The 14,484-nt window shown below is 42.0% G+C and overlaps 1 protein-coding gene across 1 annotated transcript in view; it reads right to left on the bottom strand.

Moving 5' to 3' along the window:
* The window catches only part of MOCOS (molybdenum cofactor sulfurase), a 97,167-nt gene extending 82,972 nt beyond the window's left edge, over positions 1-14,195 (bottom strand). Inside the window, exons 1-3 of the mRNA XM_081835067.1 lie at positions 14,035-14,195; positions 3,824-3,913; positions 3,250-3,316 (exon numbers count right to left, since the gene is read on the bottom strand). Coding sequence (XP_081691193.1) covers positions 3,250-3,316; positions 3,824-3,913; positions 14,035-14,170 — 293 coding nt within the window. The 5' untranslated portion in view covers positions 14,171-14,195. The remainder of the gene's footprint in view (positions 1-3,249; positions 3,317-3,823; positions 3,914-14,034) is intronic.
* Positions 14,196-14,484: the final 289 nt, after the last annotated feature.

Below are 14,484 nucleotides of genomic sequence, written 5' to 3'. Positions count from 1 at the left end.
GGAGTTGCTGGTTGTAATGAGATTAGAACACTACGAAGAACATGGTGTGGACCAACTTGGCCACATCCACTGGTTAGAGAAAGAGCAGCTTCAAGGAATTTCCTCCCTCCCTCCCTGCCAAAAAGAACACTTGTCTCCAACTGCCAGTTGCCCCCTGGAAATGCAGAATGGAAGGGAAGTGTGTTGTAGCCACATCCATCAGCCAGAGGACTTAGGACTGCTGAGAGAAAGAGTGAGTGAGGTTTACGGGGTGTGGATGGGTGCATAATTACCTATAGCTTGTATTTTATTTTATTTTTAATGAATATTTATTGGCATTTTCAAAAACCACACAAAAACAAAAATAGACAAAAAAAAATAACAAAAATCCAAAAATCCAAAACTTAAAAAACAATTAAAAACACATAAAATTTCAGTTAATTATTTTCATTTAACTTATTTCTCAGACCTCCTCACACCTCCCCTTCTTGTATTCCAATTTAAATTGTTAACTCAGCAAGTCCTTATTACTTATTTCTCAACTTTGACTTAATAATTTATTTTAACATGTTGTTATTTTACTTTTCCTCTTTCTTCCCTTTCCTCAATTTATTTTTGCAAACCTTATTTTCATTTAATTTAGACCATTTTAAAAACCAGTTTTAACTTATCCAAACTTAAACATCAATACTTATACTTCATTACTCATTCTTAAACATTTTTCCTAAAGTCGACCATAATTACCTATAGCTTGTAAGCCACATTGAGAAACATTGAGTTGAAGGGCAGGGTGTAAATCTCTAAACAAACAAACCAGAACCTCCCAACACACAGCTCCTTCTCCTAGTTGCTACACTAGCTTTTAGTATGCACCTCACAGATCCACATTCTGTCATTAATGTAGTGCAGTCCAGATGAGAGAGACTGCATTGTACCAGCGGTTCTGACTTATGATCCGCAGCATCTGATTTGTTTACACAAATATGTTGCATTGAAATATGGGGTCAGGGAATTAATCCATGGGGTCACGAAGAGTCGACACGACTAAACGACTAAACAACAAGAGATCTCTAAACAAGCACAAGCAATTCAGTCCATCAAAACTTTGACTCTGGGCTTTTAAACAGATGCACTGAGCACAGGAGAGTGCTCTAGTTTCATTCATCTGAACAGTCTCCAGTTAGTGACCTTTCAAAAGGACAAATCAATACTAAGCAGGTACTGCATCGGATGTTTCTTACTGCATACTAAAGGTCAAATGAGATTTTCATGTATTTTACCAGTTACAACACTGTTTTGAGACAGACTTTGCTAACATTTCAGAGGAAAACCAGGGAAATTTCAATATAGAAGAGTCATCTCAAAACCAGCAATGACTTCTAGGAAAATAGGGCACCAACATTAATCAGTCTTTTTTGCTACTTAATATGTTTTGGCTCTGCTTCCAAGAATGTTTCCTAAAAAAAGTTCTGCTGAGTTTAGAGAGACTTAACTTTGAAGCAAAAATATATGGGAATGGGTAAAAGGATTGTCCTAGTTGGCAACTAGAGGCAAGTTGGGATGAGAACTTTAAAGTAAAAACAAAAATTGTTTGGAAATGGTGCACTGATAGGAGTGGATGGATCAGCCTATTTCTGTTCCATCCATTTTGCATCTGTCCCATTTTCTACAGGTTTCATTTTTTAAAGAAGCCATACCAAAAAAACAAACCCACCATATGTGTATGTATACCCCTCAAATGCATATTTTATAGACTCATAGAATTGTAGAATTGGAAGGTACCCAAGGGTCATCTAGTCCAATGTGGGGTTGAAACCCACAATCCTGAGATTAAGAGTCTCACGCTCTACCACCTGAGCTATTTGTTTGCTTTTCTCTTCATTTCCTTCTAAAATATATATATTTGTACAATTTTATATGGTTTTGAACCAAAACTGCATTGTAAAACTTAGAGAATGTGATTGTTACCTGCTTTCTAATCCATGTACAAGTCCAGGAACTGCAAATTTGGTCACTTTGCTTTAATCTGCAGACCAAGCAAAATTCTCGTCCATTCCTATTTACAGTACATGTCATTTCATGCCCCGTTTGGCCCTCAGTTTATACCAGAAAGGGAGGAGGAGATATAGGTGATCTAAGCAGAGGCTAAAAATCACACACATACATTAAACTGAGCTATTTGAAATGAACATCATATCCACTCATTTCTCTCGTAACAGTGGTCCACTTTGGGTAAGCTTAATTTACCACTTTTACAATTTAATATATGTACATGCTGCCCCTCAGCAAAGTTTCCAGGGCAGTTTACAAAAAAATTAAAATTAAAATAAAGGTGTGGCCCACACCTGGAATACTGTGTCGACTTCTGGATATCACAATTTAAGAAGGATATTGACAAGCTGGAATATGTGCAGAGGTGGGTGGAAAATGATCAAGGGTCTGGAAACCAAGCCTGAGGAGGAACAGTTGAAGGAGCTGGGTATGTTTAGCCTGGAAAAGGGGAGACTGAGAGGAGATATGATGGCCGTCTTCAAATATCTGAAGGGCTGTCTCATGGAACAAATTTGTTTTCTCCCCCTCAGGAGGTTATGACACGAACCAATGGATTCAAGTTACAAGGAAGGAGATTCCAACTAAACATCAGAAAGAACTGTTAAGCAAGAGCTGTTAGATAGCAGAATGTACTCCCTCGTGAGGTTGTGTTCTGTACTTAATTGGAGGTTTTTAAGCAGAGATTAGATGGCCATCTGTCATGGATGCTCTAGCTGAGATCCCTGCATTGCAAGGGGTTGGACTAGATGACCCTCGGGGTATCTTCCAACTCTACAAATCTATGATACTATGAAATACAATAAATTACAACTTCTTAAAATACAGTAATAGACACACACACACACACTTAATGATACTTTGAAACTTGGCATTTCTAGCAGTGAGGCAATACAATAAATGGCAACAGAAGTGGTTATAGTGAAACTAAAGACCCAAGGCAAATGTGAAATAGAGTGGTACCTCGGGTTACATATGCTTCAGGTTACATACGCTTCAGGTTACAGACTCCACTAACCCAGAAATAGTGCTTTAGGTTAAGAACTTTGCTTCAGGATGAGAACAGAAATCGTGCAGCGGCAGCGGGAGGCCCCATTAGCTAAAGTGGTGCTTCAGGTTAATTACAGTTTCAGGTTAAGTATGGACCTCCGGAACGAATTAAGTACTTAACCTGAGGTACCACTGTACAACATCGGGTTTATAAAATGAAGACCACTCTACCTGTATCGGACATGTTCAATTGTATCACTTGTCAATTTGCTGCTGATATTCTGGCTGTGAGGGTTCCCTAAGAGGCAAGAGAGACGTTCATGACTCATAAACAAGACATTTCATCTTTTTTGTCAAGCACTGCCTCAAAAAACTCCTATAAATGTGATTAAATATAACATTCATTTTATATTTCACTGCAGTGCCTTGAAGCTCTTTACAACAGTTTTCCAAAGCAACTAGTTAACAAGCAAGCAGCTTCCTATAAAGAGATTTAGTGAAAATAATTACAATTCTAGAAGTTTCTTTGCAACTGAAACCCACATCAGTTGAATACATGTGAAAGCCATTACTATAAAGCCACGGTTAGTGGGCTATGGTAGTGCACTGCATTGATATCAATCAATCCCATAGATTTTTTGCCAGCTTTGCAAAGGCTGCAAAAACATAGTCCTCACTTTTGCTGGCAATGAATGGAACCATGACAATAGGTCACAAATTTCAGCCCAGCTTTAAATTCTGGAAACTTTAACAATGCCAAAGAGAGGGAGAAAAGATTTACCCCACCTGCTTGATTTCTCCTTACCATAAACATTTTCATTGAGGTCATCAGTGAAGGCTTTGAGTAAACTCTGTGGGAAGAGTGCTGTGCCTGCGTGGTCAAGGTATGTAATTCCTACAATGAAACAGGCAAAAATGCATCACTCACTGAACTACCATGCTATAAAAGCTGGAAATCTGAAAATCAAGGAATTTTAAAAATATCTTTTCAGACAGTGCAGAATAAAATCACTTGAAACCAAGTTTTATTATTTTTTAAAGAAGCTCACTACTATAGTTATCCAGGCAATACCACTCAGGTAATACCAGGAAGTGTAATGTGAGAGTTGTAATAAAGAGCTGCTTTCTATGCCCACAGGTGGCTTGGGTATTCTTAGGATCCACTCTATTCTCAAGACAGGTCAGAAGATTTCATAATAAAGTTGGCTTCTGCCCAAGCAGCGAAACCCAGAAAAATACTTCCAGGTTTGCCGCTTTCACAACCCGAAGATTATGTATCCAGAGAGGTACGTAACCCGAGGGACCACTGTACAATATGGCTTCCAATATCCATGTCATTGAGCAGCTTTGCTGATTACAGCCAGATTCAACACACCAGCCATTCTCTAACTGACAAGTCATAGTTATTCCAAAAATATGGAAAACAAAAAGACACATAGCTCTAAAACATGGTGTTCATGTACTCTAAGGAAACTAAGACCGTGATTTGGGTTCTAAACTATAGATTGGCATTATAACTATATTCAGCCTATGTTAAAAGCACTTATTTCCAAAGATTCTGCACATTCTCAGATAGGGACCTGTCCTATACCCCAACTTCCAAAGCTGCAATGCATTCAATGATGAAAGCAAAACAGCTGGATGCAATGCTGTCATCCACATCACCCCGAGGGCCATACAAACTACTGATCCTGAACGTAAGAGCAACAGTTGCATGGCACAATGTGGACTTTGACTGGCATGTGGGGTCATCCAGTTCACACCATAGTGATGTGGGAGGAATTTACCCACTTCAGGCTTAATTCAAAGTACAGAGCATTCATCCAGCAGCCTAGAGACCTGTGCTTTTTCTCTATACCGATGTGATTTCTACCACAGTAAATCATAAACTATTAAGTTTGTGCTGATAACCAAGATCATGTTTCTGTCTCCTTTTAAACATCAGGTCAGGAATTCAATATATAGTCTAAGAGTCTCCAGTTCCTTGGCCTGAGGACAATAAGATAAACATACCACCACCCCAGGGTTGTACAAATGTTTAACTCTTCCCATTGCTGTCCCTTCAGTAGTACCAAGAAATTGCTAATGGGTTTTTAAATTTAATATTTAAGTCTACACTATCACCCTATCAGCGGGAGGCGCTGTGGGTTAAACCACAGAGTCTAGGACTTGCTGATCAAAAGGTTGACAGTTCGAATCCCTGTGATGGGGTGAGCTCCCGTTGCTCGGTCCCTGCTCCTGCCAACCTAGCAGTTCGAAAGCACGTCAAAGTGCAAGTAGATAAATAGGTACCGCTCCAGTGTGAAGTTTCCATGCACTGTTATGGTTCGCCAGAAGCAGTTTAGTCATGCTGGCCAAATGACGCCAGTTCCATTGGCCAGTAAAGTGAAATGAGCACGGCAACCCCAAAGTCGGCCACGACTGGACCTAATGGTCAGAGGTCCCTTTACCTTTACCTTTACCATCCTATCTACATATCTGAGTTTGTTTTAGTCATTAGGTTAGCATTCCCAAGCTCTGTGCCAGAAGACAACTGCTGAGCAGGGCTGGGCCATCCACGGGACAGGGTGAGGCAGCTGCCTCGGGCGGCAAAAGCCCAATAAGCAGCGCCCCCCAGGGGTATCCCACCGCCAGCAGCAAGATCTCGCCAGAAGCTGCCATTGTTGCTGCCACTTTGTGGGCGCTGCCATGCAACCCAGGTAAAGGACACTGCGATGGCATGGCAAAACAGGTAATGATGCCCCTGCTGCTCAGTGTAATATGGGAAATAAATGATGAATGGCTCATGTACTCTCAAGACACCCTCTCAGAAAGGAGACTACCTGGCCTTGGTGGGCACTTTAGGGCAGAGGAGGCCAGTGTGGCACCATCAAATACTGTGGACTACAACTCCCATTATCTTTGACCATTTATCTATATCGGCTGGAGCAGATGGGAATTGTGGTGCAAAACATCTGGAGGGGACCATTGGCTCCCCCCACTTTAGGATCACAGTAGTCACTAAGGATGTTATTTATTTCTCAATGCACATGAAGCAGTCAGTAGAGAGATTGGCTGAGAATTCAGTCACTCCCACTGTAAACAGAATCACTTGCTCACAGGAGGCATGCCCAGACAGGAACAAGTGGGGCAGAGTAAAAGTGAACCATGCACACCAATTTGATCTGAACATATGTGTAGAAGTTAATTAGCAACACTTAAATTGAAAAGGTGAGTACAACTTGCTTAGATGGAAGTGGTTTGTTTTCGATTCTAACTGCATGTGAAGACTTGCATATTGAAACACAGCTCTGGCAATCTTCCTAAACTATAAAAGCAGGCTTGTTTAGGAAGTAATTTATAATATTTTCTTGCTAAGAAGACATAATAAGGTTTGATTTCAAACAAAAGAGTGTTGTTAACTACTCTGTCACCAAAAATGCCAAAATAAATGTCTCTGCTAGAATAGAATGGAGTCTATGATGACAAAAAAGCATGCTGGAAGTAATTTAGAACACTCAATTTAAGTGGAAGTTGGTTCATACAAGAAATTAAATTGTTCCCAAAGCACAAAAATCTGAGCGAATTTATAGCAACTGCATTCAAAATGTACAGATACACTCATGCTATGTTTGTGATGTCATAACACTCTGCATTTCAACACTCCACTTCACATTATTAGCTACCAATGATGGGGAAGGGGCGACCATTATGATGGTGTAAGGCCTAGGTTTTCAACCAGTGTGCCATGGAACCCTGAGGTGACCTGAATCAGAAAATGAACTGGACTGCCATTTCCCCAAGAGGCTACTCAAAACACATTTATTTACTGAAAGATGTAATAGTCATTAAAATTATAAATGATAAAAATAAATAAGTAATCAGACACTTTTCTATAACCAAGCAAAGGAGAAAACTAGACGTTGTAAGTCTACTTTCATGATGTCACTGGTACAATTGCCATAGCCACCGTTAACAATGAGGTCACAGTTGCAGCCATCATGCTCTAGAAACACACTTTAGAACGACTTCTATCACTCCAATGGGCAGCAGCCATACCTTGAGGATCAGTAGGAGCAGGCCTCTGCAAACAAGATGCAGGGGACAGCTATTGTCCTTGTGCCTGCTCCTGTCTCGCTGGCCACCACAGGCCCTTGGTCTGATCCAGAAGGGATTATTACTAGTAGCATTATATAGTTATTTATATCCCTCATTTTTTTACTGATGGGGACTTAAGGCAGCTTACAGATAAAAACAAGAGCAGCTAAAAACATAGGGAACATAGCTGGAACTCAATAATAATAATAATAATAATAATAATAATAATAATAATAATAATTTATTTATTTATTTATAGCCCACCCATCTTGCTGGGTTTCCCCAGCCACTCTGAGTGGCTCCCAACAGAACTGATGATAATGATAATAATGATAATGATAATGATAATGATAATGATAATGATAATGATAATGTGATAAACATCAGACATTAAAAGCTTCCCTAAACAGCTCTGCCTGTCCTTGTGATCAGATAGTTGTTTATTTCCTTGACATCTGATGGGAGGGCGTTCCACAGGGCGGGCGCCACTGCTGATTCTGGCACCTCTCAGGTGGGCACCATTGCAATTATAAGAGAACAAGGGAGGTGTTCATAGTGAGTTCTGGCACCTCTTTTTCTAGAAAAATAGCTTCTGTTCTAGCTTCTGCCATGAATAAGTTCTCCACGGTTTCACCTATTTGCATTCTCCTGTTGCAAGCTGCTGGGTCAATGTAGATTCAGCAGCTAATACTGTACTGCATCAACTAATTTATCAAGGGAGTCGCTTTACTTGCTGACTCTTGATTAACAAAAGCATAAAAATGTGTTCCATCGTATATATTTTAGTCTTTAGGATATCACAAGACTCTTATGCGCAATTCAATCAAACCTCAAACAATGAAGGCAGGTGGTTTGGGAAGTATGAATGAAACAGAAGCTTGCACACTCCCTCTTCCCCCCGGCCACTCTTTGCTTCTCGCGCATTTCTGTCCAGAATTAATTCATAGAATCATAGAATCATAGAGTTGGAAGAGACCACAAGGGCCATTGAGTCCAACCCCCTGCCAAGCAGGAAACACCATCAGAGCACTCCTGACATATGGTTGTCAAGCCTCTGCTTAAAGACCTCCAAAGAAGGAGACTCCACCACACTCCTGGGCAGCAAATTCCACTGTCGAACAGCTCTTACTGTTAGGAAGTTCTTCCTAATGTTTAGGTGGAATCTTCTTTCTTGTAGTTTGGAACCATTGCTCCGTGTCCGCTTCTCTGGAGCAGCAGAAAACAACCTTTCTCCCTCCTCTGTGTGACATCCTTTTATATATTTGAACATGGCTATCATATCACCCCTTAACCTCCTCTTCTCCAGGCTAAACATGCCCAGCTCCCTTAGCCGTTCCTCATAAGGCATCGTTTCCAGGCCTTTGACCATTTTGGTTGCCCTCCTCTGGACCCGTTCCAGTTTGTCAGTGTCCTTCTTGAACTGTGGTGCCCAGAACTGGACACAGTACTCCAGGTGAGGTCTGGCCAGAGCAGAATACAGTGGCACTATTACTTCCCTTGATCTAGATGCTATACTCCTATTGATGCAGCCCAGAATTGCATTGGCTTTTTTAGCTGCCGCGTCACACTGTTGGCTCATGTCAAGTTTGTGGTCAACCAAGACTCCTAGATCCTTTTCACATGTACTACTCTCAAGCCAGCTGTCACCCATCTTGTATTTGTGCCTCTCATTTTTTTATTTTTTTTATTTTTTGCCCAAGTGCAATACTTTACATTTCTCCCTGTTAAAATTCATCTTGTTTGTTTTGGCCCAGTTCTCTAATCTGTCAAGGTCGTTTTGAAGTGTCATCCTGTCCTCTGGGGTGTTAGCCACCCCTCCCAGTTTGGTGTCATCTGCAAATTTGATCAGGATGCCCTTGAGTCCATCATCCAAGTCGTTGATAAAGATGTTGAATTATTACCGGTATACGGAGATGTCCCACTCAAAAAACTATATTTTTTAAATAGAATATTTATTAAAGTTTTCAAAAATAATACAATGTAAAAAGAAAAATACAAAAATACAAAAATACAAAAATAAAAACATTTAAAAAACAAATACAATTTCCATTACTTATTTTCTTTTAACTTATTTTCCAGACCTCCTCATACCTCCACTATGATTCTATGATTCTATAGGAGTGCTCTGATGGTGTTTCCTGCTTGGCAGGGGGTTGGTCTTGATGGCCCTTGTGGTCTCTTCCAACTCTATGATTCTATGATTCTATGATTCTATGATTCTCCCTTTCTTGTATTCCAATTCAAATTGTTAGTTCAGCAAATCCTCACCATTAGTTTTTACTTGTTTCTAAACCTCTTTTTTTTCCATATCTCTTAAGCATTACAGCTGGAAACCACTTAATTTCTGTCCAACATCATTCTAACATTCATTAATTTTACAATATTTCTGCAAGTAGTCTTTAAATTTCTTCCAGTCTTCTTCCGCCGACTCTTTTCCCTGGTCTCGGATTCTGCCGGTCATTTCTGCCAATCCCATATAGTCCATCACCTTCATCTGCCATTCTTCCAGAGTGGGTAGATCTTGTGTCTTCCAATATTTTGCAATAAGTATTCTTGCTGCTGTTGTGGCATACATAAAAAAAGTTCTGTCCTTCTTTGGCACCAATTGGCTGACCATGCCCAGGAGAAAGGCCTCTGGTTTCTTCAGGAAGGTATATTTAAATACCTTTTTCATTTCATTATAAATCATTTCCCAGAAAGCCTTGATCCTTGGGCATGTCCACCAAAGGTGAAAGAATGTTCCTTCAGTCTCTTTACATTTCCAACATTTATTATCGGGCAGATGATAAATTTTTGCAAGCTTGACTGGGGTCATGTACCACCTATATATCATTATCATAATATTCTCTCTTAGGGCATTACATGCCGTAAATTTCATACCTGTGGTCCACAACTGTTCCCAGTCAGCAAACATAATGTTATGTCCAACATCTTGTGCCCATTTAATCATAACAGACTTCACCGTTTCGTCCTGAGTATTCCATTTCAACAGCAAGTTATACATCCTTGACAAAATTTTAGTTTTGGGTTCTAACAATTCTGTTTCTAATTTTGATTTTTCCACCTAGAATCCAATTTTCTTATCCAATTTGTATGCCTCCATTATCTGATAGTAATGAAGCCAATCTCGCACTTTGTTTCTTAGTTTCTCAAAACTCTGCAATTTCAGTTTATCTCCCTCCTGTTCCAAAATTTGCCAATATTTTGGCCATTTGGTCTCCACCCACTCAAAAAAACTATGGCTGGTGATTCAGGGTTTGGAATGGTTTCTAATTCTGGTTTAGAAGACAAGCATTAACCATAGGGTGCCATTAACCATAGGGTGCCAACAAGGATATCACAATAAACAATGGTTATAGGAAATAAAGGGTGAAGCTTTGCGGAAGAGGACAGAGCACTGCAAGTCCACACCTTTGGTTTAGGGCAGCGCTGGCCAACCTGTTGCCCTCCAGATACTGTGTAACATGACTGCCATTAGCCCCAGCCAGTATAGCAAGGCTGGCCAGTCCTAAAGATTAGGGGGTGGGGGCAGGAGGTTGGCAAAGGCTAGTTTAGTGCATGTGGGTATCCATATATTGGGTCACAACTCCCAACGTCCCAAGAACACGTAAGGACATAAGATGCGCCCTGCTGGATAAGGCCAAAAGTCCATCTAGTCCAGGGGTAGGCAACCTAAGGCCCGGGGGCCGGATGTGGCCCAATCGCCTTCTCAATCCGGCCCACGGACGGTCCAGGAATCAGTGTGTTTTTACATGAGTAGAGTGTGTCCTTTTATTTAAAATGCATCTCTGGGTTATTTGTGGGGCATAGGAATTCATTCGTTTTTTTTCCTTTCAAAATATAGTCCGGCCCACCACATGGTCTGAGGGACAGCCCACGGTTGAAAAAGGTTGCTGACCCCTGGTCTAGTTAGTCTAACACTCTTCCTACAGTGGCCGACCCACAAGCAGCTCTTGAGAACAACAGCATTCCTTCAACTCCTGCATTTCCAAGCAACTCATATTCTGTGGCATACTGCTTCCAGGACGAACGTTTAGGACCTTTTCATTTAGTGAAAAAGCAAGTAAGGGGAGGGGAACATGGAAGATGTATAAATTTATGCATGGTGTGTAAAAGGCGGATAAAGAAAATGTTTTCTCCTTTTAGGGCCATCCAACAAATCTGAATGTTGGAAGATTCCGGATAAATGAAAGGAAGTACATTCTTCAAACAGCACGTAGCTAAACTATGGAATGTGCAACCTAGAGTTAGTGATGGCCACTGACTGGATGGCTTCAAAAGATTAGATAAATTCATGGAGTATACGGTGATCAATGGCTATGTGCTACCTTGTTAAATCACCCACAACCATATTTCCTAGACACTCATACCCACAACCACCCGAGGAGCATCCTTGGCACAGGGAAATAACTACTCATCCCCAAGAAATGGGTCCCTTCTAAGAGATGGTCTTGCCTCTTCTTTTACTCATTTGATAAATGCAATTAAGGACATTGCCTAGCCAAAGTGCAAAACACAACAGAATGTACTTTAAGGGAGAAGCTTTATGGGTAGATGCCACCTTGAGGCATTAAATTTGTTTCTGAGCATATCTAATAAATTAATGGCATTAAGTAGAGTTCTTACAAATGTAACATGGTGCAGACTTCTCAACTCAGAACATGCCTGAAGCACAACAGCCACATTTTATTTTAATGATAACCCAGCCTTCTTTGAATGATAATGTAGCTCATATTATTTTATTCCTCAGCTTTAAGGATGTAGGGAGTCATTATGAAATACTATTGAAACGCCCGCCATTATGAAGGCTGCTCTTGCACCCAAGTCTTCCTTGCGTGCCTCCCATCTGGTTGGCCATTGTGAGAAAAAAGTTGCTAGATTTGACAGATTATTTGCAAATTTGCTAGATTATTATTATTATTATTATTATTATTATTATTATTATTATTTATTATGTTATTTATTAAATTTGTATACTGCCCTATACAGTGGTACCTCGGTTCAGGTTACAGATTCCACTAACCCGGTAGTGGAATGAGAACAGAAATCGTGCTCTGGCGGCGCAGCAACAGTGGGAGGCCCCATTAGCTAAAGTGGTACCTCAGGTTAAGAACAGTTTCTTTTTCTTTTATCCTCACAACCCTGTGAGGTGGGTTAGGCTAAGAGACAGCAACTTGTGCAAGGTCACCCAGTGAGCTTCCTGGCTGGGATTTCAAATCCTTCACAAAAATGAATAAATGGTACCGTTATTATGATATATTATGGCTGAAGACCGCAATACCTCAAGGACTGACCCATCTGAGGCCCTTCTTCATGTGCCTGGTCCATGAGGTCTAGAGGAAAGCAACACAAGAGGGCCTTTTCTGTGGTGGCTCCCTGTTTGTAGAATTCTCTCTCCAGGGAGTCTTGCCTTATGATTTCATTACATATATTTGGCACCAGGTGAAAACATTTTTCTTTTCCCAGGCCTTTGGCTAATTAAACCATCTGTGGCCTTTTAAACTTGGGGGGGGGTATTATTTTATTTGTCATTATAGTATGTATTTTTGTGTTTTGATATTGCAGACTGCCCTGTGATCATCGGATGAAGAGCAGTATAGAATTTTAAGAAACAAATAAAATGTTAATGAGTACCCATAACAAATGAATATGTTGCTCACTTTTTAACACTGAATTTTGATTTATGCAAAGCATGTGCATCTGAACAGAACTTCTATAAAGCTTAAATCACTTCTGACCCCCATTCATTGGAAGTGCAATACCTGGTCTGATGAAAGAAAGACTACAGACTGTAGCATAGCTCATGTACAACTTAGGAAACTTGAACTCTTTTGCATGCTTTAAAGTTGACATTGAAGTACAGCAGGACTCTCGTCACCTTTAAAAGTTATGTAGGACGCAGAAATTATACAGGGTAAATCTTTTCTAGCATGGAACTGCAGTTATGGAGAAAGCTTCACCTGTTGGTATTCTGCCTGGTAGACATTATATTACATGTGTAATACAATATAATAGATTTGCATTATGCAGGTTCTGATTGTTTTTTGCTTAGGAGTGCAGCAGAGGGCCCAATCCACGTGCAACGAACTGGGCTCCGAAAGTCTTGCTGGTGCTCCTGGTTAGAAATAAATACTGATGGGGGGTACGTTATAATATATACTTTAGCATCTGGAATGCTTCTGTAGATGAACATTTTTGAGGGGTGTGGGAAAAGATTCTGCCGATTAGAGATACCACTTTAAAAGGTTTTTTAAAATATTGAGCGGTTTATCTATGCCTTTAAATAAATAAATAAACTCAAGTATGAGCTGGCTGTTTTTTCAGAAAGGCTATATAACATGTGAAAACCTGTAAAGGCAACTTTGGTTACAACATTCCTAAAACAATGACCAAAAAGAATCTTTCTAGGGCAGACACCATACACCACGGAACCACGGCCACAAATCTTTCAGTACAAATCTACAAAGGCAGCTTCCACCTCGACTGTTTCATTGCCTTCCTATTGCTTGGGTACTTACTTTAAACACCACTTTGGTTTAATGCTTAAGAGAGAAAACTCCCCGGCCGCTTGGATATTTGAGAGCAGGACAAATTACTTCCCCGCTGCCCCCTATGCTAAGCCCTTGTTGTTTACTCCAAAGTCAGCCTGGGAGTGAGTGGAGGGTCTTGTGCCTGGACTGGATCGCAGCGGGCCAAACTTCCACGTCCCCGCGAGGCGCCCAGAGCACCCGAGGGGAAAGGAGACGGAGCTAAGCAGCCCCCGGGGGTCCGGCGCCGAGAGACAAGCCTGCAACCCGCCCGCCCGCCTGCCTGTCGGGGAGCCGGCGGAGAAAGTTAGTCTCCCGCAGAAAGTCGGCAGCCCGGGACAGGCTCCCCGCCTTCCTCTACCGCCCGGGCAGCGGGCCAGGCGGGGGGTCCCGAGCGCGGGACTCGGCTTACCTCGCAGGCGGGCCAGCTCCCTCCGCCGCAGCCCCTCGGGGCTCTCCCCGCCGTAGCCGCCGTAGGCAGCTCCCCGGGGCAGCCCCCTTTGGAAGGCGCCGAAGGACAGCGCCTCGGCCCAGCGCTCCAGAGCCATGGCCGGCCGGCGGGCGGGCGGGCCAGAGAGAGAGAGAGGCGGCCGGCGGAACCTCCGGGAACGCCAGACGCAGCCCGCCCCGCCCCGACCAGGAAGGGCGCTCGGCCCCCGGGGCGGCCCGGGCTCCTCCCGCCGCCGCCGCTTCCCACGGGCTCAGCGCCAGAGACGGGGTCCCGGGACAGCGGGGCGCGGGAAAGGGGACCCAAAGCCGGGCCTGATTCAGCTCCCAGGAGGCAGCAGGGAACTCGGGAGGAACTGCCAGCTCATATTGCAGTCCCTCTGAAGTTTCTTTGATCACGGGTGGGTACTTTAAG

The sequence above is a fragment of the Podarcis erhardii genome (genome assembly GCF_964252035.2).
Source record: "Podarcis erhardii genome assembly, chromosome: 13".
In the NCBI taxonomy this organism is placed as follows: Eukaryota; Metazoa; Chordata; class Lepidosauria; order Squamata; family Lacertidae; genus Podarcis; species Podarcis erhardii.
The sequence above is the reverse complement of the archived record's forward strand: the minus strand, read 5'-3'. Positions and strand labels throughout refer to the sequence as shown.